The sequence below is a fragment of the Oryx dammah genome, unplaced genomic scaffold (assembly GCF_014754425.2).
Source record: "Oryx dammah isolate SB20612 unplaced genomic scaffold, SCBI_Odam_1.1 HiC_scaffold_17, whole genome shotgun sequence".
Taxonomy (NCBI): domain Eukaryota; kingdom Metazoa; phylum Chordata; class Mammalia; order Artiodactyla; family Bovidae; genus Oryx; species Oryx dammah.
The window spans coordinates 15,054,597-15,079,318 of record NW_024070201.1 but is presented as its reverse complement, the minus strand read 5'-3'; the positions used below and the strand labels follow the sequence as shown (position 1 = coordinate 15,079,318).

Below are 24,722 nucleotides of genomic sequence, written 5' to 3'. Positions count from 1 at the left end.
ATTATTTGGAGACCTTTTAAGAGATCCAGATGTCAAGGGACCTGCTCCCAGAGATTCTTGTTTCATGGGTCTGGGAAGGGCTGTGGGCATCGATAGATTTTAGAAGTACCTCAGGTGTTTGTGGTGTGCAGTCATAGTTGAGAATCACTACTGTTGATGATGTGAGGCTTAAAAGGGTCCCTGGAAGGTCACTGAAATGAGGTCTTCTCAGAGCATAATTATTTGAGAATGCAACCCAAAGTAATCTATCATTTCTCTGTCAGGCTAAATGTAGACATGAGACAGACTGCAAACAAGACTGGAGGGGAGTGATGGAAAAGATCTTTGCTTGAATGTGTATAGATGCATCCGTCTCTGTGGTAGGCTTTTTTGTTGAGAGGTATAGACTCATTAAGGATTCCTCCACACATATGCATGCATGCATGCGTGCTCAGGCATGTCTGACTCTTTGTCCATGAGATTTCCCAGACAAGAATTCTGGAATGGAATGCCATTTCCTATTCCAGGGAATCTTGTCAACTTAGGGATAGAATTTGCATCTCTTGCCTCTCTTGCATTGGTAGGCGGATTTTTCATCACACGTGAGGGAGTCTTATAAACTAATCATAACTGTAAAAGATACAGGAATCTCACGTTAAACTAGAAACAGCAAAACAGCTATGCTTTAGGAGCCCAGAATGTGGTTGATACTAGAACTGGGGTTACTTGGAGACTCTCCCATAGGAGGCTTTCAAAATTCTTTCACCTGGAGAAGTGCTTTGTTAAAATGAAATGCCTTGGGAATCCTGAGGTGGAAAGTAGATCTGAGAGGAACCTGACGAAACTGAAGAACTCACTGAAAACACAATTTTACTGAAGCTCTTTCTGCTTCTTGTGTGTGTGTCTTCCTCTGATGCTTCTCCCTAAGCCTGATTCTGCCTCCATATTCCTGACAGAGGAGCTGACTGGCCCAACTAGTCCTCAGTGGTCAGTCTCTGCTTGGACAAGCTTTTCCACACCAGGTGACTATAGAGATAAATCCAACAGTTCATGGAGTCATATGCCTATTCATCCCTGGTCACCTGAGCCAGAGAGGGTATAGCGAGAAGAGGTGGGTACATAAAGCTGCCTTGGGATTGCAGGGAGAAAGTGTGGGTCAGGCAGTTTCCCTTAGAATGGGAGAGTGGACAGAACATCCACCATGATTGACCTGCCCAGACCAAGCATTTGAGCTTCCCCAGTGTCTCTGTGGTAAAAGAATCCGCTTGTAAAGCAGGAGATACAGGAGATGCAGGTTCAACCCCTAGGTCAAGAAGATGCCCCGGAGGAGGAGATGGCAACCCATTCCAGCATTCTTGCCTGGAGAATCCCATGGACAGCGAGACTGGCAGGCTACAGTCCATAGGGGAGCAAACAGTAGGACATGCCTAAAGTGACTTAGCACATGTACCAAGCACTTAGTCAGTCATCAGCGAGTGTTCAATTAGAGGAGGTTTTCAGTGGGGTGTGAACTATTTAAATTGAAGCAGAGATGTTAAAGAAAAACTGTTAGGAATAAATAGATAGCCCTTGCCCATAGTACATCTCCAAAGGTCTTTTCTTGCTCTATGAATCTGAGCTTTTAAAAGGTCTTAAACAGCAGCCTAGGAGGTCAAGAGAATGGAATTCATTTTCCCCTGGGATTAGCTCTGGGCCACACATGGCTACTGAGCACTTGAGGTGTGGCTGGTACAAGTCAGCATGTGCTATAATTGACTGGATTTTGAAGCTTTGGTATAAAAAAAGAAATCTGACATATTCATTAGTATTTTTTTTTTTATTAAATGCATATAGAAATATTGTGTCAGCCAAAAAGTTCTTTTTCCCTAAGATGTTATGGAAAAATCCAGACCAACTTTTTGGCCAACCACACACTATTTTGGATATAGTGGGTTAAAGAAAATATATTATTAAAATTAATTTCATCTGTATTACTTTTTCAAAAACTATGTCTATTAGAAAATTTTAAATGACACATATGGCTCACATTATGGACACAGGGACAGCTAGATTAGATGGTAACTCTGCTGTTTTCCCCTGCACGGATTTGACTGTAAAGATCTGTGTATAAACGACAGGTCTTTGCTATGGGGCCCGCGTCTGTATCTTATTCTTGGTTCGTAATTAGAGCTGTGGCAGTTCATCCTACTCTGGTTGTTTCTCTTTGTCTCATAGACTGCGGCCCATTTGCTTTTCTCAAAGAGAAACACAATCCTCTCCTTTGGTTTCCCAACATCCCCCGGACAGGCAGCCTTGTCTATGGCTCTGCCTCGGAGAATCCTTACAGAACTTCACTCTGCCTCTTGGCCTCTGTTATTCTTTCTTGCCTCGATTCCCTCCTTCCTTTCCAGGACGGGAACACAGCAAATAGCTTGCCTTTGTATTTTTGCCCACTTTTTACAAATGTCCTTTCCTCTAGGGACAAATGTCTGCTTCTTAATGCTTTGTCACCCTTTAGCTTTGTTCCCCATGGGATGAAGTTTGTGGGTGGAACTAAGTCACTTTTGGAGATGTATCAACTTCAAAAATTAATAATGATCTTAATAAAAACAACTACTGTTATTTATTGAGTTTTATTACTGGCCAGGATCTATACTGGTCACATTACAGATAGTTTTCATTTAACCCTGACAACAATCCCACAAAGCCTATGCTGTGATCCCCTAGGACAAATGGGAAAAGTTATATTTAATGACATTACAGTCCTTGCTTACCTATCACTGGGAAATTGTGGCCCTGGGATTTAAATCCACATCTGTCCCAAAGTCCTTGCTCTTACCCATTACACTTAACACTGCCTTCCATATGCTGTGTCACCTCCCAAGTTAGGAACTCAAAATTGGAATTAATGCCTCATAGCACGTGACATGTATAAGCAAATTTGCTGAAGGATAACAGTGATGTGCATCTCTGTACTGTTTTGATGATTCTCTAGTTGACATACAATTCTCACGAACTTTGATTAAAAAATTATAATGGGCTTTATAAGCCCTATTTCACACACTGGAAAAACTGAGCTCCAAGATGAAATGATTCTTCTGGGGCTACTTAGTTGAGTAACAATTCCCCAGCCAGGCAAGAACCCAGTTTTCTGGAAATATTTATTCTCCTTTTTCTTTCCTCTTCAGAGTATACTAGGCATTATGCTGCTTGGATGGCAGAATATGGTGGCAATCATGTGTTATGATGGCTGATTTAATGTGAGTTATGGGAAGTGTTTGCAGGTACAGACTCATACACGTTTCTCAGCTGTAGGTGTGTCAGTTTCATTCATTCAGCAAAATTTCCTGACCCTAAATCTGGCCAGCCATTGTGCTAACAGTGGGCATGGAAAGGTGGATAAGATACGACTTTATCCTAAGATTACCTTCTAACAAGGACAGGAATCATCTTGCAAAGAGAGTATTATCCAACGGGAAAGTGTAGTCTTAATGGAATTTTAAAAGTTAGGAGAGGCGGAAAGGGAGAAGGAAATAACTCTCCCTGGAAAAGTTTCATGGTGGAGGGAACTTCTGAGTTCTGGTTTCAATGGACTGACTTTAGAAATGAAAAGCCTGAGTCACTGAGTGTTCTGTAAAGGACTTCTTCATCTTATAACTTCATTAAGTTTCCTAAAAATATGCTTGTTGCCACAGCTCCTTAGAGAGTAATAGCATGAATTATTCAGTAGAATACTTAAAATATTAACATCAGTAAATTCCATAGGAATTTCATGAATACTCTGCCCAGTTGGTTAAGCCAATTTGAAAGAATGGTTTCCAATTCTACAAAGTTGGTAAGACTATGTGGAAACACAAATGAAGCCCAGAAGAATCATGTCAACTCTCTAAACATCAGCCCATTTCAGAGAAAGACTTCATGCCTCTAGATTCCATGTCCTTTATTCATCAAAGAGGTATTTTCTTTCACAGGGGATATTTAGAGTGTTCTACTCTCTCTTCTCTTCCAACCAAGCAAAAGTCTTGTATGTGCTACTAAATTTAATCATTGGAATATCAAGAGCCCAGATGTACACTCTAATGTGTTTGTTTTATTTGGAGTTAAAATCAAACCTAAAGGAAATCAACCCTGAATATTCATTGGAAAGACTGATACTGGGGCTTCAGTTCTTTGACCACCTGATGCAAAGAGCTGACTCATTGGAAAAGATTCTGATGCTGGGAAAGATTGAGGACAGGAGGAGAAGGAGGCAACAGAGGATAAGATGGTTGGATGGCATCACCGACTCAATGGACATAAGTTTGAACAACCTTCGGGAGATAGTGAAGGACAGGGAAGCCTGGTGTGCTGCAGTCCATGGAGTCATAAAGAGTCAGACACAACTTAGCAACTGAAAAACAACAACAAAAGGAAAATATCCGTCAAAGTTTATAAATTGAAACTCATCAGAGTCAAACCCTTGGGGCAGTCCAAGAGGAGAGTGTCCTCTATTTTAGTGTGGTCCACAAGGGTGCCTATGATTGAGTTTTCTGATAGCTAATACCAGGCTAGACATTGTACAATGGACTGAGGGTTTGTGTTCCCTCAAAATCCATATGTTGAAGTCCTAACACCCACTGTGGTGGTCTTAAGAGGTGGGGCCTTTGGAAAGTAATTAGGTCATAAGGGTGGAGCCTTCATGAATGGAATTAGTGCCCTTATGAGAGGACCCCCCCTCCCCAGAGAACTCTCTAGCTCTCCTGCCATGTGAGAATGCAATGAGAAGTCAGTATTCTATAATGGAAGAGAGTTCCTCCAGAACCTGACTGTGCTAGCAACCTAATCCCAGACTTCCAGCCTCAAGAACTATAAGCAATACATTTCTGTTGTTTATAAGCCATCCAGTCTGGGGTACTTGGTTATAGCATCCCATCTTGACAAAGACACCTAGCCCCTAGGTAATGGAGATCTTAGCTAGAAATTCCTAGTTGAGAAGGAAGATCTCATCACATGACCTCTTCCCTCTTGTGCTTCAATTTAGTTGTTTGGTTTGTTTTCTGTATGTAATCAGACAGATTACATTCAAAGCCCTCCCTGTTCAAACCTAAGATGGAGCATTCCTTCTGATTCCTGACTCACTGAAGAATAAGGCCCAGATCTGCAAAGCTTGGAGGGCATTAGAACTGGGGTAAAATCTTAATATTCCAGGAAGAGTATCTCATCTTCAGCAACCTCTGAAGAACAGGACGAGGGGCAGGAGGTCCAAGAATGGCTTAGCAGCACTGAGGACTTTTGGTGACTCAATATTTTGTTGAAAATTTTAAAATGGATTTCTTGACAGAAGAGTTCACAAATACAATGTCTGTCTGGGAGAAGATTAACTCCTTACTGGGTACTGAAGTACAGGTTGCAAAGACATAGACTGGAGAGTCGTGCATAATGGAAGGGTTAGACTAAAGGTCCTCAGCTGCTGTCTAACTTCCTGATTCTATTATTTGCAGATCCTTGATTTATCTGTGCATGCCTCAAAGCTTGCACTTAGTACATTGTTCTGTAGTAATATGCCCAGATATTTGTCTCCCCCTCAAGGTTGAAAACTTCCTGAAGGAAAGGCAAGATTTATCCTTTTCTATCCCAACCACTTAGCACAATGACTAGTATATAGGAGACATCAAGTAAATATTTATCAAATGAATGAACAAGTTTATTTTATATACTGATATCTCTAGCTAGACACACACACACACATATATGTGTGTGTGTGTGTGTGTGTGTGTGTGTGTGTGTATATATATATATATATATCTTGATTTATTGTGTAAGTTATCAGCAAGTGGAGGGTGTTCAAATTCTTCATGGGTTCCATGGCTGCTTGCATGCCTGAATGATGGAATATGCCATACGAATCTCCAAACATGGCACTTCTAATTATTTCATCACTTCTCTACAAAATGGAGCTCTGTTATGCTAGCTAAGGCAGAATCAAAGTAGGGACAGGGTTTTTATGAATTTGTATTTCTAGATTAAACCCTCCACCACTAGAAAAGACCCTGGAGGTATTGGTTAGAGGTCTAGGTGTGACTTGGCTGCATTCAGTGGGCAGGAGTCTCATGGATGATCAGAAGTGTAGTTTCATCCAGTCTTGGGAAGGGAAGCAGGTAGGTGTACAATGGGCAGAGGCAAGCTGGGTGGAGGAGCAGGTATGTACACTGAAGTGGGAGAATCTCAGCCAGTTAGACCAGATGAGAAGGTAAGAATAAAGCCAGGAAGCAGAGGCAGATAGGGTGTGATTTTTAGGTGGAGAAATTACCAGAGAAGCAGAGGAGGTAGATGAGGTTGCAAAGGGAATCCTTGCTAAAGGGACATGTTAAAATGAGGCATGCAGTATCATGCATCAAACCTGGACTGGCGATTCGTTTCATGGGGCTGGTGAACTGGGATGGCTCAGAGGGATGGTACGGGGAGGGAGGTGGAAGAGGGGTTCAGGATGGGGAACACGTGTATACCTGTGGTGGATTCATGTTGATGTATTGCAAAACCAATACAATATTGTAAAGTAATTAGCCTCCAATTAAAATAAATAAATTTATATTAAAAATGAGGCATGCTTGCGCCAAACACCACCATTCAGTTATATATTCATTCATTCAACAAACAAATAATTGGTGCTTGTGAAACCCCTGTATCAATGCTAGGGATACAAATAGAATCTCTGCTCTTATGTACATAAACTTGAACTAAACTCTACATACATATTAACAGATAATTGCAGTGCAGTGTGATACACACTGTAATGAAGCAAGCATAGGGCATTCTAGGGGACAAGGAACCAAATACAAGATGAAATGTGAAGGATAAATTGCAAGGTGAGGAAGGAAGAGCACTCTTGCTTCAGCTCTGGGAATAGCTGAATATCCAAAAATCCAAGAAGGGAGCTAATTCAGGGATTGCAAATACTTTGCAATAGTTGGCCCTTATATGCCATGTTAAGTGGTCCAGACTTTCTCCTGGGAATAATGAATCATTAGAGTATTTTGATCAAGGAGGGACATGATCAAATCTGTGTTCTAAAAATATTACAGCAAAGTGTGGAGAAAGGTTGGAGGAAAGAAAGACCAGGGACCCACTGAAGTCACCACAGTGTCTCAGTAAGAGGGGATGGTGGCTGAAGTAAGGCTGAGGCAGTGAAAGCAGAGGGCAGCAATTCCATTCTTGAGATATTTAGATGTTAGACTGGACAAAGTTTGGTGATTGATTGGATGTGAGATGCAATCAACTAATCAAGGACGACCAGGGAATTCCCTGGTTGTCCAGTGATTAAGATTTGGTGCTTTCATTGCCAGTACCCAGGTTCAATCCCTGCTTGGGAATTAAGATCCCTCAGGCAGCTGGGGAGGTGGCTTGCTCTAGAGGCAGCTCCCAAAAGAATTCTGGTGGTTGGAGAACCTGAGCCCTAAACTCAAATCCAAAGATCCATTTGGCTTCACACCCTCTCTTAGGGTAGATAGGTTGCCTTTGGGAGCTTAATAGGATATAGTATCTGACTAGGGTCCTTAACCACACTGGCCATTATCATTTATTCATTCATTCAATGCTTTTGAACTGTGGTGTTGGAAGACTCTTGAGAGTCCCTTAGACTGCAAGGAAATCTAATCAGTCAATCCTAAAGGAAATCAGTCCTGAATATTCATTGAAAGAACTGATGCTGAAGCTGAAACTCCAATACTTTGGCCACCTGATGTGAAGAACTGACTCATTGGAAAAGATCCTGATGCTGGGAAAAATTGAAGGCAGGAGGAGAAGGGGATGACAGAGGATGAGATGGTTGGATGGGATCACTGACTCAATGGACATGACTTTGAGTAAACCCCGGGAGTTGATTATGGACAGGGAAGCCCGTCATGCGGCATTCCATGGAGTCGCAAGAGTTGGACACGACTGAGGGACTGAACTGAACTGAATCATCCAGTATTTATTAAATATCAATATTAAGCTCAAAGTACTCCAGTATTCCATAGATCCCAGTGTCCAACTCTGCTCAGTTCTTTCTCTCTCCCCATTTTTTGCTACTTATTATTTTAATTTTTTAGATGTATTGAGATATAATTGACAAATAATATTGGAAGACATTTAAAGTGTACATCATGATGATTTGAGATATATATATATATGTGTGTGTGTGATATATGATTCTCCCGTCTAGTAAACACATCCATCAACTCACACATATTTATCTTTTCTCTCAGTGAGAACATTAAACTCAAGTCTTTTAAAAAATTCAATTATACAATAGTGTTATCAGTTATAGTCACAGTGTTATACAATTAGATCCTTAGAACTTGTTCACCTTAAATTGAAAGTTCTTCCTTTTATACCAACCTTTTCCTATTTCCCCTGCCACCCTGCCCTTGGCAACTGTTTTTTATACTCTCTGTTTCTATGAGTTCTTTCTTTTCTTTAGATTTTACATGTTCATGATACCATGAACTATTTGTCTTTCTCAGTCTGGCTTATTTCACCAGCACAATGCCCTCCAGGTCCATCCATGTTGTTGCAAATGGCAAGATTCCCTTCTTTCTTATGGCTGAATAATGTGTGTGTGTGTGTGCACACTAAGTCTCTGCAGCCGTGTCCGACTCTGTACAATCCTATGGACTGTCACCCGCCAGGCTCCTCTGTCCATGGGGATTCTCCAGGCAAGAATACTGGAGTGGGTTGCCATGGTCTCCTCCACAGGATCTACCTGACCCAGGAATTGAACCTGGGTCTCCTGCAATGCAGGTGGATTCTTTACCACTGAGCCACCAAGGAAGCCCCAGCTGAATACTATTTAATTGTATGTATCTTCCACATCTATTCGTCCACTGACAAGACACATAGGTTGTTTCCATATCTTGGCTATTGTGAATAATGCGTCAGTGAACATGGGAGTACAGATATCTCTTGGGAAAAAAAAGAGCTTCTCAAAATCAGAATTACAAGTGTAAGTTCCCAGTACTTTCCCATTCATGCCCTCTACTCCGCCTTATCGTATGCAGTATTGTTTGAGCTGCCATGAGCTGTTTCACAGAAAACTTTCTTCACTTCTTATTCCTATGCTTGCATTAATTTTTTTTTTTTTTTTGCCTTTTAGTTTCTTTTACATGGACTTGGTCCTTAATAGAATTTTGACTTGGCTACAGAATAAACATTTTATAGAAAACTCTGAATAAGTTGTCTTATATGGCTAGAAGCTAGGAAAATATCCACTAGCCTCCAGAGTTTTGCGAACAACTCTGGGGCTTCCTGTGACCGATGTGATAGTGTTAGAATTTCAGGAACAGATGTGACTGATCAGTCTTCCTTGAAATACTTGTGTCTGATGCAATTTCATTTTACATTTTGTGCTTGACTTTCCCAAGTTGAGGTGTGAAATTCAAGCATCAGAGAAACCAGCAGGGCTTTCAAGTTGAAGTTAATAAAACACTCAGCATGAACCTATGTAGTTCAGATTAATAAAATAACCTCCCTCATCCAGAAGATAGCACCTTACAAATCTCTTTCCTGGGGTCCAGTGGATTTCTTCCCCCCCACCTCTTCTTGGTGGCTCAGATGATGATGAAGAATCTGTCTGCAATGTGGGAGATCCAGGTTCAATCCCTGGGTTAGGAAGATCCCCTGGAGAAGGGAAGTGGGTGTCTAGGCCATTGGACCAAGAGAGAGAAAGAATCTACTTTGAAAACTGTTCTCCAATGATTCAGTAAAATTCCATCTTTGTCAAACAAAGTTATTATAATCTCCAACTCACTTCTCAAGATTAACAAAATGATTTTGAATGAACAGTATATGATAAATACATGTTGCTTTTAAAGGATGTAATATTATTATTAATGTTATTTTACAATTGGTAAAGATATAAGACTTTGAATATTTAGTTTATTTGATTAAATGATGATACCTGTATGATCTGCAGCCATGAAATTAAAAACTACTTTCTCCTTGGAAAGAAAACTACAACAAAACTAGACAGTGTATTAAAGCAGAAACATCAGTTTACTGACAAAGGTACATATAGTCAAAGCTATGGTTTTTCCAGTAGTCTTGAATGGTTGTGAGAGTTGGACCATAAAGAAAGCCTAGTGCCAAAGAATTGATGCTTTCAAACTGGTACTGGAGAAGACTCTTGAGAGTCCTTTGGACTACAAGGAGATCAAACCAATAGATCCTAAAGGAAATCAGTCCTGAATATTCGTTGGAAGGACTGAGGCTGAAGCTGAAGCACCAGTACTGATGTGAAGAGCCTACTGATTAGAAGAGACCCTGATGCTGGGACAGATTAAAGGCAAAAGGAGAAGGGGGTGACAGAAGATGAGATGGTTGGATGGCATCACCAACTCAATGGACATGAGTCTGAGCAAACTCCGGGAGATAGTGAAGGACAGGGGAGCCTGCATGCTGCAGTCCATGAGATTGCAAAGAGTTGGACATAAGTTAGTGATTGAACAAGAAACTGGTATGATCATGGCCCAGGATTGAATTTCTGTTCCAAACATGTGTTTAGTTTTGCACAGAGCACCCATCTTGTTCCAAAGGCAGACTATCTCTAGTCTCATCAGCCACCTCTCACATGCTGAGGCTGAAGTCTCAAATTTGCTAGTGGACAAATAACACAGCTTTCTCAGCCTACTAATGTGATTGGATAGGTGACCTTTGTATGTAAAAGCATAGTATTATAGACTTCACAAACCTTTGACATCATCTAGTCCTAATTCCTTCATTTGAAGTTGAGGAAATTAAACCTCAAGAGTATAAATGGGTTTTCCCAAAGTCACCCAGTTAGTACCAACATTAGCATTAAAATCTGAATCTAATGACAAATCCAGTGTTGTCTTCTAGAATTATGCTACACCCATTCAGGTCTAGAATTCCCCTCTAAAATTTTGGGGTGCTTGGATTGAACACAAACCCCTAGTGAGCCAGGACCCAATTAAGTGCAGTACAATCTTTGGTGCCTCCTGGTATTCAACTAGAGATTTGTGGATGTTTGTTGCAACTCTCCAAGAGTACCACCCTTCTCTAGGCAGACAGCCAAAACCCATCACATCAGTCTGCCTTGTCCACAGACAGACTGGCAGTGCAGGAAGCTGCAGGGCAACTCTGAGCAGCATTCTTGAGACCAAAGGAAGCCAGCTGCTCTGATTGCAGCTGGTGATCACCAGGGCCCATCCTAATGAGGCTGACAGGGTTTCTGCCCTGGAGAATGTCTCATTGGCTGCATTCACAGATTAGGTCCATCAGTCACCTTCAATTATTCAGTCGTGTTCTTTGAGGACCTGCAATGCAGAGCATTATAAAGTCTCTTTGTAATGTAGGGAGAAGTTTGGCTGTGAGTTGTAATCTTCCCAGATACAGTTTACTGGAAGGGATTCCCAGGCTGGACTTCTTGGAGACAGCCAGTGAAGTGTTCTTTTTATGAAAACTAGAGCCCTCATGACATGGACTTTCTATCATGGTTTTCAAGAGAAAGTGGAAAATGCATGGTCCTTCTCAGCCCTGGGATTTTCTTTCAAAATAATATTTATTATATATTTTTTCAGATTATAAAAGTAATGCATGTCTCTTATGGAAAATGCAGAAGATTACAAAGAAAATGAGAAGTACTCATATTTCCAATATGATGGGATTTACCTCCAAAGTTTAGTTCAGATTTTCCAGTCTGTTTTTCAGTCACATATAGAAGTATATACTTAGTTTTTTTTAATGAAACTGTTATCCTACCCTGAAGTTCTAGGATTCTATAAAACATGCAGAACTAAATACAGTAAGTTTCTTGCTCAAAGCCTTGAATGTGATTGTGGTTCCACAAACATGCTAATTGAATGAAAAGGGGAACCATGGTTTTTTGACTCGATTAGACTTGTTGAAGATCTCACACTCAAACTATGCCTGAATCTTTTAATTTTTATGTTTTATTGAAGTACAGGTGGCTCAGATGGTAAAGAATCTGCCTGCAATGCAGGAGACCTGGGTTCAATCTCTGGGTTGGGAAGATCCCCAGGAGAAGGGAATGGCAACCCATCCCAGTGTTCTTGCCTGGAAAATCCCCTAGACAGAGGAGCCTGGCAGGCTACAGTCCATGGGGTCACAAAACGTCAGACATGACTGAGCAACTAACACACACACACACACACATGCACGTGCACACACACACATAGTTGATTTACAATGTCGTGTGAATTCTTGCTGTACTGCAAAGTGACTCAGTTACATACACACACACACACACATATATATTTTTTTTTATATTATTTTCCACTATGGTTTATCCCAGGGCACTGAATATAGTTCCCTGTGTTATGCATTAAGACCTTGTTGTTTATCTGTTTTGTTCTGTACGTAACAGCTCCACTCTTCTAGCTCCACTCTCAGTCCATCCCTCACGACCCTCCTTCCCTGTTGGCAGCTACAGGTCTGTTCTCTATGTCTGTTTCAGCTTCATCGATGCCTTCAATTGTGTCATATTTTAGATTGCTCATATATGTGATGTCATATAGCGTTTGTCTTTCTCTCCCTGACATACTTCACTTAGTATGAGAATCTCTAGTTGCATCCCTGTTGCTGCAAATGGCATTTTTCATTCTCTTTTATGCTTGAGTAATATTCCATTGTATATATGTACCATTTCTTCTCTATCAATTCATTTGTCAATGGATAGGTTGCTTCCATGTCTTGGGTATTGTAAATAGAGCTGCTATGAACATAGGAGTATGTATATCTTTTAGAATTAAGAGTTTTCTTCTGGATAGATGCCCAGAAGTGGGATTGTCTTGGCTATTGTGAATGCCTGAATCTTGACAACAATCTTCACATGCTAAAGAAACATGATAAACTAGAAATTGACTGCTTCCCGTCAAGAACATGTTCCCGCCTCAGCAGAGTATCAGTAGTCAATTATCTCCATTTCTTCGTGCTCATTATTTCAGGAGATTCCGTTTGATGAGAGAGCTGCACATACAAGAGACTCGCGGGAAGCATGGACCTTAGTGAAAAATGGCCTTTGGAGGAAGGAACCTGGCTGTCTCACGCTGGAGTTCATCATTTTGCCAACACCAGAGGGGGTATGGCTACTTTTGCTGTCCCAGATACACGCGGTCCTCTTCAACTCATGCACCCACTGGGTCAACCCAGCTGTACATAGTACGTGCCCAGTGCTATCTGCCTTTTCAAAACCAGCTGGGTGGAGAGGCGAAGGCATGGACTTTGGAGTCAGACAGACCCAGGTTCAGATATGGAATTTTCTCTTTATACACTATGGGGCCTTAAGAAACTATGGTTTCCTCAGCCTTAACGAGAGTAAGCAAGCCTACTTGGAGGCTTGTGATGAGCACCGTTAAGTAATGTAAGCTGTCATTGACTGAGCCCTTATCCTAGCTGGGTGGGAAGCCGGTCACATAGCTTTGAGCACCTAACATCCAGGCGCTATTTTCTTGCCTGTCTCCCATCTCTTCCCTCTCATCTCTTCTCCACAGCCATGCAAAGATTAAAACTGGGGATAATGCAACCCGTATAACTGGCGTAGATTGGCTCACCTTCCTTCTGTGTCCACATCCTAGCATCTGATTAACGCAACTCAGTGTTAAGTTTGGGATGTTGTTACTGTCGTGGCATGGAGCATACAGGTGTCAAAACCATACCCCTGACACAGGGAAGTGGTCCCCTGTCAGGACCAAGGTCTGCCCCATTGCCCGTCCCCCAGATCTAATGGGGATCCACTTTGGTAGGAGCTGATCGAGAACACAGAGGCCACTGGAGTTAATGCATTCACACGATCTTTTTAGAAATGATATGCCTCTCATTTGCTGTTATTTTTTCATTCACTCAATTAATAATGAGCAGCTACTACGTCCCAAGAACGGGACTATACGTCCCAAGTGGGAATATAAGAACGAGATTAAGATAGACACAGAGATCGCCAGACTACACTCCCTACTGTGCCCCATCTCTAAAATGGGGTAACTTAGATAGCAATAAACACTTACTTAGTTTTTGCACTTCATCAGGGTACATTTTCCAATCAAGATGACTGTACACAATGGGAGTTTTCCCAGAGGGAAGGTTGAGGTTCTGAGAGAAGACACTTGGATGCAGTCCAGACAAAAACCAATCTCTGTTCACTCCTACGCCCTGTCACATTGCCACCTGAGCCACTTTTTAGAGGTTCTTAAGCCATGTCTCCTCACAGCCCAGGGCACAAAATTGGACCTCCTCAGCTCCACACACAGCCTGCCCTCTGCCTGCCTCTCTAGACTCATCTCCTGCTGCTCCTCACTAAACACGAAGCCCTTCCTCATCACCGTATCTACCTCCCCCCTGCATCCTTGAGTACCCCACGCCCTCACACACCTGTGAGCCTCTGCAAAGACTGTCATTAGTATGTGCGTTCTACCTGGCCAGGTCCTGCTCATCTCTGAAGCTCCAGCTTCAGTCATCTCTTCTGGAATCTCTTTACCCGTCCACCCCCATCCTACTCTGAACGAGCTGCCATGTTACAGAGTTGCTATGTTGTATTGTCACTGTCTGCATCCTAGATGACCTGTGAGCCTCTCGGGGGCAGATGTCTTATTTTATTTGCCTTTGCCTCCCTTTCACAAGCAGCCTGGCAAATATTTGATACATATTTGGTGACTGGCTGGCTGGGTGGCTTGATGAATGAATGGATGTATGAATGAATGATGGCTGAGACCAGGTCCTCTGCATATTTCTGTGGTCTCTGAGAATGTTTTTGGACTGTGGCAGCCCAATGCATTGCACAACTGCTTCTGGCCTCACTTCACCTTGCTTTTGGCACACCTAGAGCATTTTGCTCGGTGAGCCCAGGCTTGTTCATCAAAGCTGGATGGCATAAGAAAGAATTAAGTAAGTATGGTTTGTCTGCATCATCCATCATAGAAGTTTAGAGCAGAAAGAAGCCTCAGGGGTCACTGTGACAAAGGGGTGGCTGGAAATTCTACTGTGAGCAGTTCCAAGCATTACCACATATCTCCTTGAGTTCACCACATCATGTATTTACAGCCTTTGGAGATACAGCTGGCTTGTAGGAAGTGGACCCAGGCCAGTGTCTAGATCTGCCTGATGGAGAGGCACTTTGGGTAAGTGATGAGCCTCTGGAGCTGATGGAAAAGCTTGGCTCAGATGGGCAGCAGATACCATGTTATCTGGCCCCAATTCAGACAGTCAGTCTGTGATGTTGGAGGTGTCTAAGACAGAGTTTGGCAGTGTTGTCCTGTGTGGGTGAAGCACTCCCACAAGGAAGCAGTATGCTGAAATGTGAAAGTTCTTGAGAGTGGCTGGATTAGGGTGATTCTCAGGCTGGATTAAGCTGGGCTTCCTTGGTAGCTCAGTCAGTAAAGAATCTACCTGCAGTGCAGGAGACCAGCGTTCTATCCCTGGATTGGGAAGATCTCTTGGAGAAGGAAATGGCAATCCACCTAAGTACTCTTGCCTGGAAAATCCTATCAATAGAGGAACCTGGTAGGCTACAGTCCATGGGATCTCAAGAGTTGGACATGACTTAACAACTAAACCACCACCACCACCAGAGGCCTAGGTCAGGGTTCAGGGAAAGGATGCAGGTCCTGAGAGGACTAGGTAGGGTGGCAAAATGGAAATATGGTGAAATGGTGAAATGGTGAAATGAGGTGAGGAAATTCACACTCAGAAACAAACAAACTTGCACAGTGGGAGACTTGTGTGCCAGACTTAAGTCAGAACTGGATGAATTACAAAAGAATATTTGTAATCCCTCATTAGATAGATACCTTACACCAGACGTGACACTACACCTTTTTTTAGTATAGATAAAGACCATCACTATTCACTCTCACAACAACCTTATTCTCCTTTTATGAATGAAAAAAATTGAGCCTGAAGATGCTGGGAAACTTGCTCAAGGTCACGGGCAATGTGGGGATTTGAACGGAGGTCTGCCTAACACTTAGCCATGCCAACTTATTGCCTGATGATTCACCCTCCAAAACTAGGTACTCTGCCTTCTCAATTAAAAGGTCTGGGGGCCTTCAAAAAAGTTACAGACTTTTTTGTTGTTGTTGTTGTTGCTTATTTTGTTGTCACAGTAGAAAAGAAAACTAGCTCTTAACAAGGCCCGAAAACCAACAGTACTGTCGCAATGTGTGGATTAGCCACCAATGGCCACCTCAGCTAATACATTGCCAAGGCTTTGATCCACCTGCTTTGGACCATCCTCCCTCCACCCCTTACCCCACGTCCCCCATCTCCCAACACTGGCTGGTCCCAGCTGCTCCATCTCAGAGGCTCACTGTGGGCTAGTGGGGTTTACATTTCTAGCAAGCTACCAGAGAAAGTCCTGAAAGTGTCCAGGCCTTGAGATCTTATTCCTGGCTTCACGGAGTCATTTGAGAACCGTGTTATCTGCCAGGGAGGTTCAGTTATCCTGATGAGTCATCAGCCTGGAGGCAAGGCCAGTTCCACGCAACATCTGGGCATCTCAGCTACCATGAGAGTGGGTCAACCTCCTGGAAAGCTGGCTGGGAAGAGCCCAGGATGTCTGGGGGAGATACAGAATTTCTCCAGGAAAGTCCCTCTGCCACTCCCAATGCCTACATTCTTAAAATCCCCTCAAGGGCCTGGGCCAGTGGTTACGCAAATTTATTTTAAAGGCCTGGAACACATTTTCCAAATGAAATCAAATGCAGAGCCTGACACACAAAACAGAAGGGTTCTGACCGCTGTGCTGCAGGCTCCTCTGATTTGCCAGCTGCCCCATCAGACATGTGGGGATTTGGCACAGGAGGGGAGGCTTCCTCAGACCTTCACAGTGAATCCATAAAACACATCTTCCTGTTATACATGTGTTCACTCAGCTGTTTGGGAACCCTGCTGTCATTCACTATTCCCAGGGGACCCAACCTGCTTAAACTTATCATCAGGGAAGAGGCAGGAAGTGTGGGGAACATAAACTGGCGGCCGGAGCCAGGTGTGTCTAGAAACTCATTGGCGCTGTTTCCCCATTCTGGTTATAAAAACAGGAAGGGGCGGACTTCGCTCCTGCAGGAAGGAAGGACATTTTTCCGAGTGTGGTCTGGGTGCCAAGCACGGCTGTAGACATTATTTCATTTTGTTCATATCCTCACTGAAGTCTCTTCGAGCAGTTACTATTAACCCCATTTTGCGGATAAGGAAATTGAGGCGTGTGAAGACACAAAGATGAAGTCCAGCTTGCCCAGCAAATGACAGTAGAGCTCACAGTCACACTTAGGTCTTTGTTCTCCAGGGCTCTGCTCCATCCAGTTCACTTCCCTGTCAGTTTCAAGGGGGCAGCGCCACGTGTCTAGGAAGTTTGATCTTTTGTGTCTATTTCTTAAAAAAAAAAAAAATGATTATTTGCTTACTTTTGCCGTGTTCAATCTTTGTTGCTGTGTGCGGGCTTCCTGTAGCTGCAGTAAGCAGGGACTACTCTCCAGCAGCAGTCTGTGACCTTCTCATTGCTCTGGCTTCTCTTGTTGCAGAGCAAGAGCTCTAGGGCACGTGGGCTCGGTAGCTGTGGCCCACCAGCTTAGTTGCCCTGCAGCACGCGGCGTCTTCCTGGATGAAGGATGGACCCCCCTCAAATGATTCAGGAACCCCCTGAAATGATTAATTCCAATAAGCACTGCTCTGACTTAGACAACCTGAAGGCAGCACTCCACAAAACGTGTCCAGGAAGATTTTGCATGCTTTCTCTAGTTTGGGTGAGTGGGGCTACTTTCTAATGGCAGGGTGAGGGCTTCTCACTGTGGTGGCTTGGGTACGTGGGCTTAGCTGTCCCGCAGCATGTGGAATCTTCCCAGATCAGGGATTGAACTCATGCCTCCTGCATTGGCAGCTGGATTCCTAACTGCTGGGCCACGAAGGAAGTCCTATTTCTTTAAAAAAAAATTTTTTTTTATTTTATAAAATAAAATTGGGTATAGTTGAGCTTTGTGTCTGTTAATCCTGCATACAGGCTGGTAAAAAGATTGATACAACATAATCTGTCATCCCTGGTCTCCTATTGGCACCTGTTTTAACAAGTTTCATAAACGTCAGTTTTTTCTTTTTTTTTTTTACAGAGGAGATCTAGGCGGGTCTGGAGACTTGTCAAAGATTTAGTGGCAAAACTAAGGCGAGAACTCAGGCTTCTGCTTCCCTTTTCAGCACCGACATTGCTAAGACCATAGTTTGTTGGAAAAACCATTTTCATGTGAAACAAAGAGAGGCTCTTGTGCACCAGGTAGACTCTATTTGCAATGTCTGAAAGAAGTGATTCCCTCTAAGGCCTCAGTCCAAAATGGGAGACGAGGACGATCTCTGCATGTCAGCAGAAACTCACATCCATTCTATGGACCTCTCTTATAATGGTTTAGTTATAGATTTCCATGACACCAAATGTTTTTACCTTTCGTCTTAACACAAAGTATTTTGTCTGATTTCACTCAATAGATCCAGCTGAATGCAAGCTGGAAGTGTATGATTTTCCTCTGCAGGGACCTTTTTCTGTGTGTATTTTTGGAATGGTTTGCTCTGAGTCATGGCCACATATACCTTCTAGTCTCTTCTTGGCTCAGCCAGAGTTCATTTCCTTTGATATGATGCTGAGTGAAGAGTCTTTTAAATCTTCACCTCTATTCCATAGTTGGTAACAAGGGGGTGTTACCTAGGGGTGGGAGGTGGGCTGGATGGATCCCAGCTCATACACTTCATAAAACACTTTGCTGTTGTTAGTAGCATCTACTGCATTGGTATTTGAATTGTTCAGAGAACACAGTTACCATTTTTACCAAAAATGAATCCTTGTCTTCCTGTCAGACTTAGTACCATATCATCTCTTGGCTTGCACTGTTTCTGTAAGAATAATGATTTTTTTTTCTTTTCAAGTGACATATAGTGACATATAGGTGGCACTAGTGGTTAAAAAAAAAAAACAGCCCCGCCTACCCATGCAGGAGACGTGAGACATGGGTTTGATCCCTGGGTGGGGAAGAGTCCCTGGAGGACGGCATGGCAACCCACTCCAGCATTCTTGCCCAGAGAATCCCATGGACAGAGGAGCCTGGCGGATTACAGTCCATAGGGTGGCAGAGTCGGACACGACTGAAGCAACTTAGCACGCACACACCCACAATTCTTCCGTTAGGGCCATTTTCTTCTTCTGGACAATATCAAACACTTAAAGCATTCTCTGAGGCTTGATTTTCATTTAAAGGGAACGAAGCAACTCTGTTTTCTTTCTGCCTTTCATCAAGGATTATTTTTTTAAAAAAAAGTGGGGTTGTGCTTAAAGAAAAGAATATTAAACCCTAGGAGAAGAGAGATGTCCTTTGGGCCATTTCAGCCCTGGAGCTAATGCTGAGACCAATTAAATGAAAATTTTCTTTGATGAAGCCCTATGGGTGGGCGCATATGTGTCCCTGCTGTCCTCTGTCTGTCTGCTTGTCCTAAGAGGATGCACACAGAGACAGGATAACAGCAGAGAGTCAGACCGGCCCGGGCAGCCACAGCCTATCTCTTCTCTCCTAAATCAGTCTCGCCCTCACTCCCCAGGGTGGGGAGGGGAGGAGGGGCAAGCTTCGCATCTCCACTCCCTTCTGCCATTAACTAGCAGAGAGCCTCCAGGAGACAGAAGGCTACCCACAGAGAAGATGAGCAAAGGGCAACACCGGGGAGAAGAGGGAGGCAGAAGGAAGGTTTAGCTCTCTCCTCCTTGTCTTTCATGCTTGAAATCAGTGACCTCCCAGGGGTAGGGATCTGGAAGGCTGTGCACAGATCCTAGCCTGTGGCTACCATCCTAACTTACTACAGAATCCATGCAGCTTTTTCTTGCAAAGGGAATTGAGAGCATACCTTGGCCGAAAAATAACCTTTTCCCTGTGTGGCATTTTTTTTTTCTTTTTAACTTTTTGTTTTTAAGTTTTTGGCGGCATCACAGGGCATGTGGGATCTTAATTTCCCGACCAGGGATCAAACTTGCATTTCCTGTATTGGAAGTGTGGCATCTTAACCACTGAACCACCAGGGAAGTCCTTGCTAGGGTGGCATTTAGACCTCTCATCCACCTCTTGGGGGAAGAAGTCACCTCTTGTATGAGGCCCGTCTCCTCTTTTTCTCCATTGACCAAGGGGCCTGTGGTATCAAAGCAGCCCATCTAGGCTGGCCCTCCCTGTGGCCTCTGCTCCAAGCAGCGTTGCAGCAAGGCAGGCCCTGGCCCCGTTGCAGCAGAGGCCAGTCAGGGATTGATGGCATCCCCAGCCTCCTGGGGGCAGGGGCTGGTACACAGCTGCCGTCCTGCCCACCATGCAGGATATTAGTGATGGCTGCTTTGCTAAAAACACCTCCAAAAGCATTTTCCAGTGCTTTTAGCTCTAGAAAAATGGATCAAAGAATTCCTTTGATTTTAGCATTATGTTCTATGTTGCCACGTGAGCACAGCTCCTGGGTGGAGGGATGAGAGCTCTGCTTAGTGAGTTTCCAGGATAACTGAAGTAGAATCCTTTAAATGCCTACATACTGTTCAAGATTTTACTGTTCTGTACATAACAGTTGATAAGACTTTTTTCCAAAGATTTGTTCATATACTTTCTTGCCCTACTACTAAACAGAAAATAGTCATACCTCAGTTTATGATTGGGGTTGGACCAAGATCTCATTTAGAGATGCACTGTCTTTCATTTAGAAGCCATCATAGGGTACCTAACTTGTTTCAATAATTCATAAACATGTTTGAATGTGCCTAAAAAGCAATCTCGATGAACACACAAGAAGCTGTGGATGGTATTTCAGTTTGTGGATAGAAACTGAGAAAGGAGGACTTCCATTTTCGCAGTTTATACCCATGGGGAATAAATATCTTTTTCTTTCCCTTTGAATACATATTATTTGCTTATATAATAAAATTCATTTAAAACATTTAAAGTTTGATGTATTCTTAACTTTATATATACAAAGAAATATTAAAGCTAGGGGTTGGTTTCCCAGGTTAGCTCTCAAAATTCTGCTCAGCTCATGTAGAGGATAATAGTAAGAGTGGAGACTAGCCATCAGCCCCTCGTTGTACTGTGCTTCTGTGGAAAACCTGAGTCCCAGAAATAATTCACCCTGAGCCCCAGAAATATTTCCTTCTTGCTGCTTTCTCTCCATATGTCCCACTTTCTAATAGATGCTGCCCTAGAAATAAGATCAGAGATTACGTCCCTGTCTTTAGAGGCCATAGCAGCAGGAAGCCCACTCTCCTGTGGTGGTTGAGTTGCTAAGTCATGTCTGACTCTTGAGACCCCATGGTCTGTAGCCCGCCAGGATCATCTGTCCATGGGGTTTCCCAGGCAAGAATACTGGAGTGGGTTGCAATTTCCTTCTCCAGGGGATCATCCCAACCCAGGAATCAAAGCCGGGTCTCCTGCCTTGCAGGCGGATTCTTTACCGACTGAACTACAAGGGAAGCCCCAGTAGAAGAGTCAGAAAAAGGGACTCCAGCATGCCCAAGCCTTCTGTGTGGGAGAGAAAGGAACATTTCTTCCTCAGCATCCACGGTGTCCAGCACTATGCTTGGTCTGTTTCACACTTAACCTGCTCAGCTTCTCCTGGCAATACGGTATTAAGTATTATCGTCAGGAAACTGAAGCTCTGGGAGATCTAATAACAACCCTGTGATTTCTCCCCTAATAATTTGACAGAACTGAGATTCCAACCTATAATATTGTGTACTCTCTTTTATAACTTCCCAGCAGAACAATTTCTTTTTGTATTGGAGTATAATTGCTTTGGGCTTCCCTTGTGGCTCAGCTGGTAAAGAATCCACCTGCAACGTGGGAGACCTGAGTTCGATCCCCGAATTGGGAAGATTCTCTGGAAAAAGGAATGGCTACCCACTCCAGTTTTCTGGCCTGGACAATTCCATGGACTCTATAGTCCATGGGGTTGCAAAGAGTCAGACGCAACTGAGAGCCTTTCACCTTCACTTCACATAATTGCTTTACAATGTTGTGTTAGTTTCTGCTGTACAACAAAGTGACTCAGCTATATGTATACATATATCCCCTCCCTCTTGAGCCTCTTCCCTCCATCCCATCCCTCTAGGTCAGCACAGAGCACCGATCTGAGCTCCCTTTGTTATGCAGCAGCTTCCCCCGAGCTGTCTATTTACACATGATAGTGTATATGTCAACGCTATTCTCCCAGTTTGCTCCACCCTCCCCTTCCCCCGCGATGTCCACTTGATCTTTCTCAACATCTGCATCTCTATTTCTGTCTTGCAAATTGAATAGTACCTGTCATGTGGAGTAAAATCAAAAAATCAAAAATTTTTTATCAGAAAATCAAATATTGTATGATGAATCTAGAAAAATGGAACTGATTAACTTATTTGCAGAACCATTTCTTTATGAGAGGTCTATAAGAATCCAGTTTGAGATATTGCCTAAGGTTAGGAAGGTCTTCTGAACCTATTGGAAGGTGAGCAACATGAGGACAGGAACCTATTCTGACCACTATTGTATCTGCCTTGCCTCGCAGATGCATTGCCTACCATCCTGGCAGCATGGTGTGTATGCTTAGTTGCTCAGTTGTATCTGACTCTTTGCAACCCCATGGATGGTAGCCTGCCAGGCTCCTCTGTCCATGGGAATTCTCCAGGCAAGAATATTGGAGTGGGTTGCCATTCCCTTCACCAGGGGATCTTCCTGACCCAGAGATGGAATCTAGGTCTCCTGCATTGCAGGCGGATTCTTTACCATTTGAACCACCAGAGAAGCATGGTACTTCCCCATAAATATTGTTTAACTAACAGGAAATGTTATTGTTTGCTCTGCTTTGCTTCCTAAGATAGAAAATTGGAATCATATATTTTAGAAAAATTGTCAACAACAAATATTAAAACAAGAAAAATATTTTTTCATTAACTTTCAGCTGATTAGGAAATTTACATAACTGAAGGGCTGCAAGAAGTTCTTAGCTTATGAGTCATCCATTTATAGGGAACAAATTGAAAGGGAGTCCATTGTGAGTTAGAACAATCTGACAGGCTCCAGAACCTAATCACCTGGTAGAATATTTGTAATGCTCTTCCTATGGGGAATGGCTGATCCTAATTCCACATAACCGACTTTCAAGGAAACTCTTAGAAAGCAAACTAAGAGATGGGACCATGTACATTGCTTTTAATTGGAAGCATAATCTGTGGTTAGTGATTCCTTTCAGTAACTCAAAGTCATTAAAGAAGAGAAAAGAGCCTCATTTTCCTCAGTTGTGAAAGAGCATACCATCTAATAATAATTAACATGTACTTGATTTTCAGTGTGACAGTCTCTATTCTACTCTAAATGCTGTAGTTTATTGCATTCTTGCTACAACCTTATGAGTTAGGTGTAATTATCTCCATTTTTATAGAAAACTAAGGTTAGCAGAAATTAAACTACTAGTTAATAGTGAATCTGGTATTAGAGCCAAGGTCTGGTTAGGGGTCAACCAGACCAAAGCCCTCTGTAGACTGTCTCTCTTGGAACGCAAAGGCTAGTTGCCTCCTGATCCGACAGGGAATTGGAGGCGACTAGTCCTGCAAACACGCCATCTGAGCTCACCTCCTCATGGCATCAGTCTTGACCTTGACAAGAGCTACTCTGGAAGAGTGATGAGCTATAAGCCTGTTTGCCTTTAAGATTAAAGGAAGATGGTGGAAACAATGAGTGTAAACAATTCTTTGATGAATTTTGTGGTAAATTGTCTCTGAGACTTGAGATCGGTAATTGGAAGAGAGAGGTAGAGTTGGAAAAAATTTTTTAAAGATAGAAAGATAGTAGGATATTTGTATACTGATGGGAATGATCCAGAACAGAGGAGAACATCAACTTAGAGAAGAGAGGGGGCAGAAATCCATATGAGAGGGCACGGAGGATCTGATACACAACAGAGGAGTTGGCCTTAGCTGGAGAATGGATGGTTCATTCATAGTAACAGGAGAGCCGGAGAGAAGTAAATCAGGCAAACGCAGAGGGATTGCTGGGCTGCACTAATGTCCACTTGAGGCTAGTGGTCACACATTGAAAATAAGACCAGTCAGCATGATGCTATGCTTCTCTGATCATGTTTCACTGGGTGCTGGCAGAGAGAAGATGAAGAAATAGATTTTATCAGGGGTATAGTTTTGCCAAAGACTTAGTAGACATAGAGAGAGGTGGATTTGAAGACATATATAAGAGAAATGATAATAGTAAACCTAGAAACTAGGCTGGTTAAAAGAGAAAAGAATGTCAAGAGGGAGAGTAAGGGACACAAAAAAGGTCACAGGATCAGCAATTACAGCAGCGGTTGGGGTCAAGGAGACATTGGGTGAGGATAACAGGAAGAATAAGCTGGAAAGCTTGGAAGGCTGAGTGATGGTGATAGGAGAGTGGAATGCTTGGTGTTGAGATTACAGATGGTGTTACTAGGAGGGCAGGAAGCTGGGATAGCTGGAGGTGCAGGAAGGGAGAGGATGTTGAAGAGCTGAGAGACCAGAGTATGAGAAGAATCCACTGGTAGATCTGGAAATAAAAATTATCATGGGAACGGTATTGGGGAAAGTGACAGTGATCCAGATGCCAACACCTTCAAGAAATGAGGTAGAATATCACAGAGGTCTGTAGACGGCTGCAGTGAGTATAAAGGTCATGGACAACGTGCTCTGTTATTTTCAAGGAGAGCCAGGTTTCCATTAGAGTGAGTAGTTGAAAGTTGAATTCCAGTTCATGGAATTCTCCAGGCGAGAATACTGGAGTGGG

General features: G+C 42.9%; 1 protein-coding gene across 2 annotated transcripts in view; it reads left to right on the top strand.

Annotated features, from left to right (window-relative positions):
• Nucleotides 1–24,722, top strand: part of AMOTL1 (angiomotin like 1) — a 201,545-nt gene that overhangs the window by 23,318 nt on the left and 153,505 nt on the right. For both annotated transcript variants that reach the window (XM_040257897.1, XM_040257898.1), the window contains exon 2: nucleotides 12,900–13,034. In XM_040257897.1, coding sequence (XP_040113831.1) covers nucleotides 12,950–13,034 — 85 coding nt within the window. In that variant the 5' untranslated portion in view covers nucleotides 12,900–12,949. The remainder of the gene's footprint in view (nucleotides 1–12,899; nucleotides 13,035–24,722) is intronic.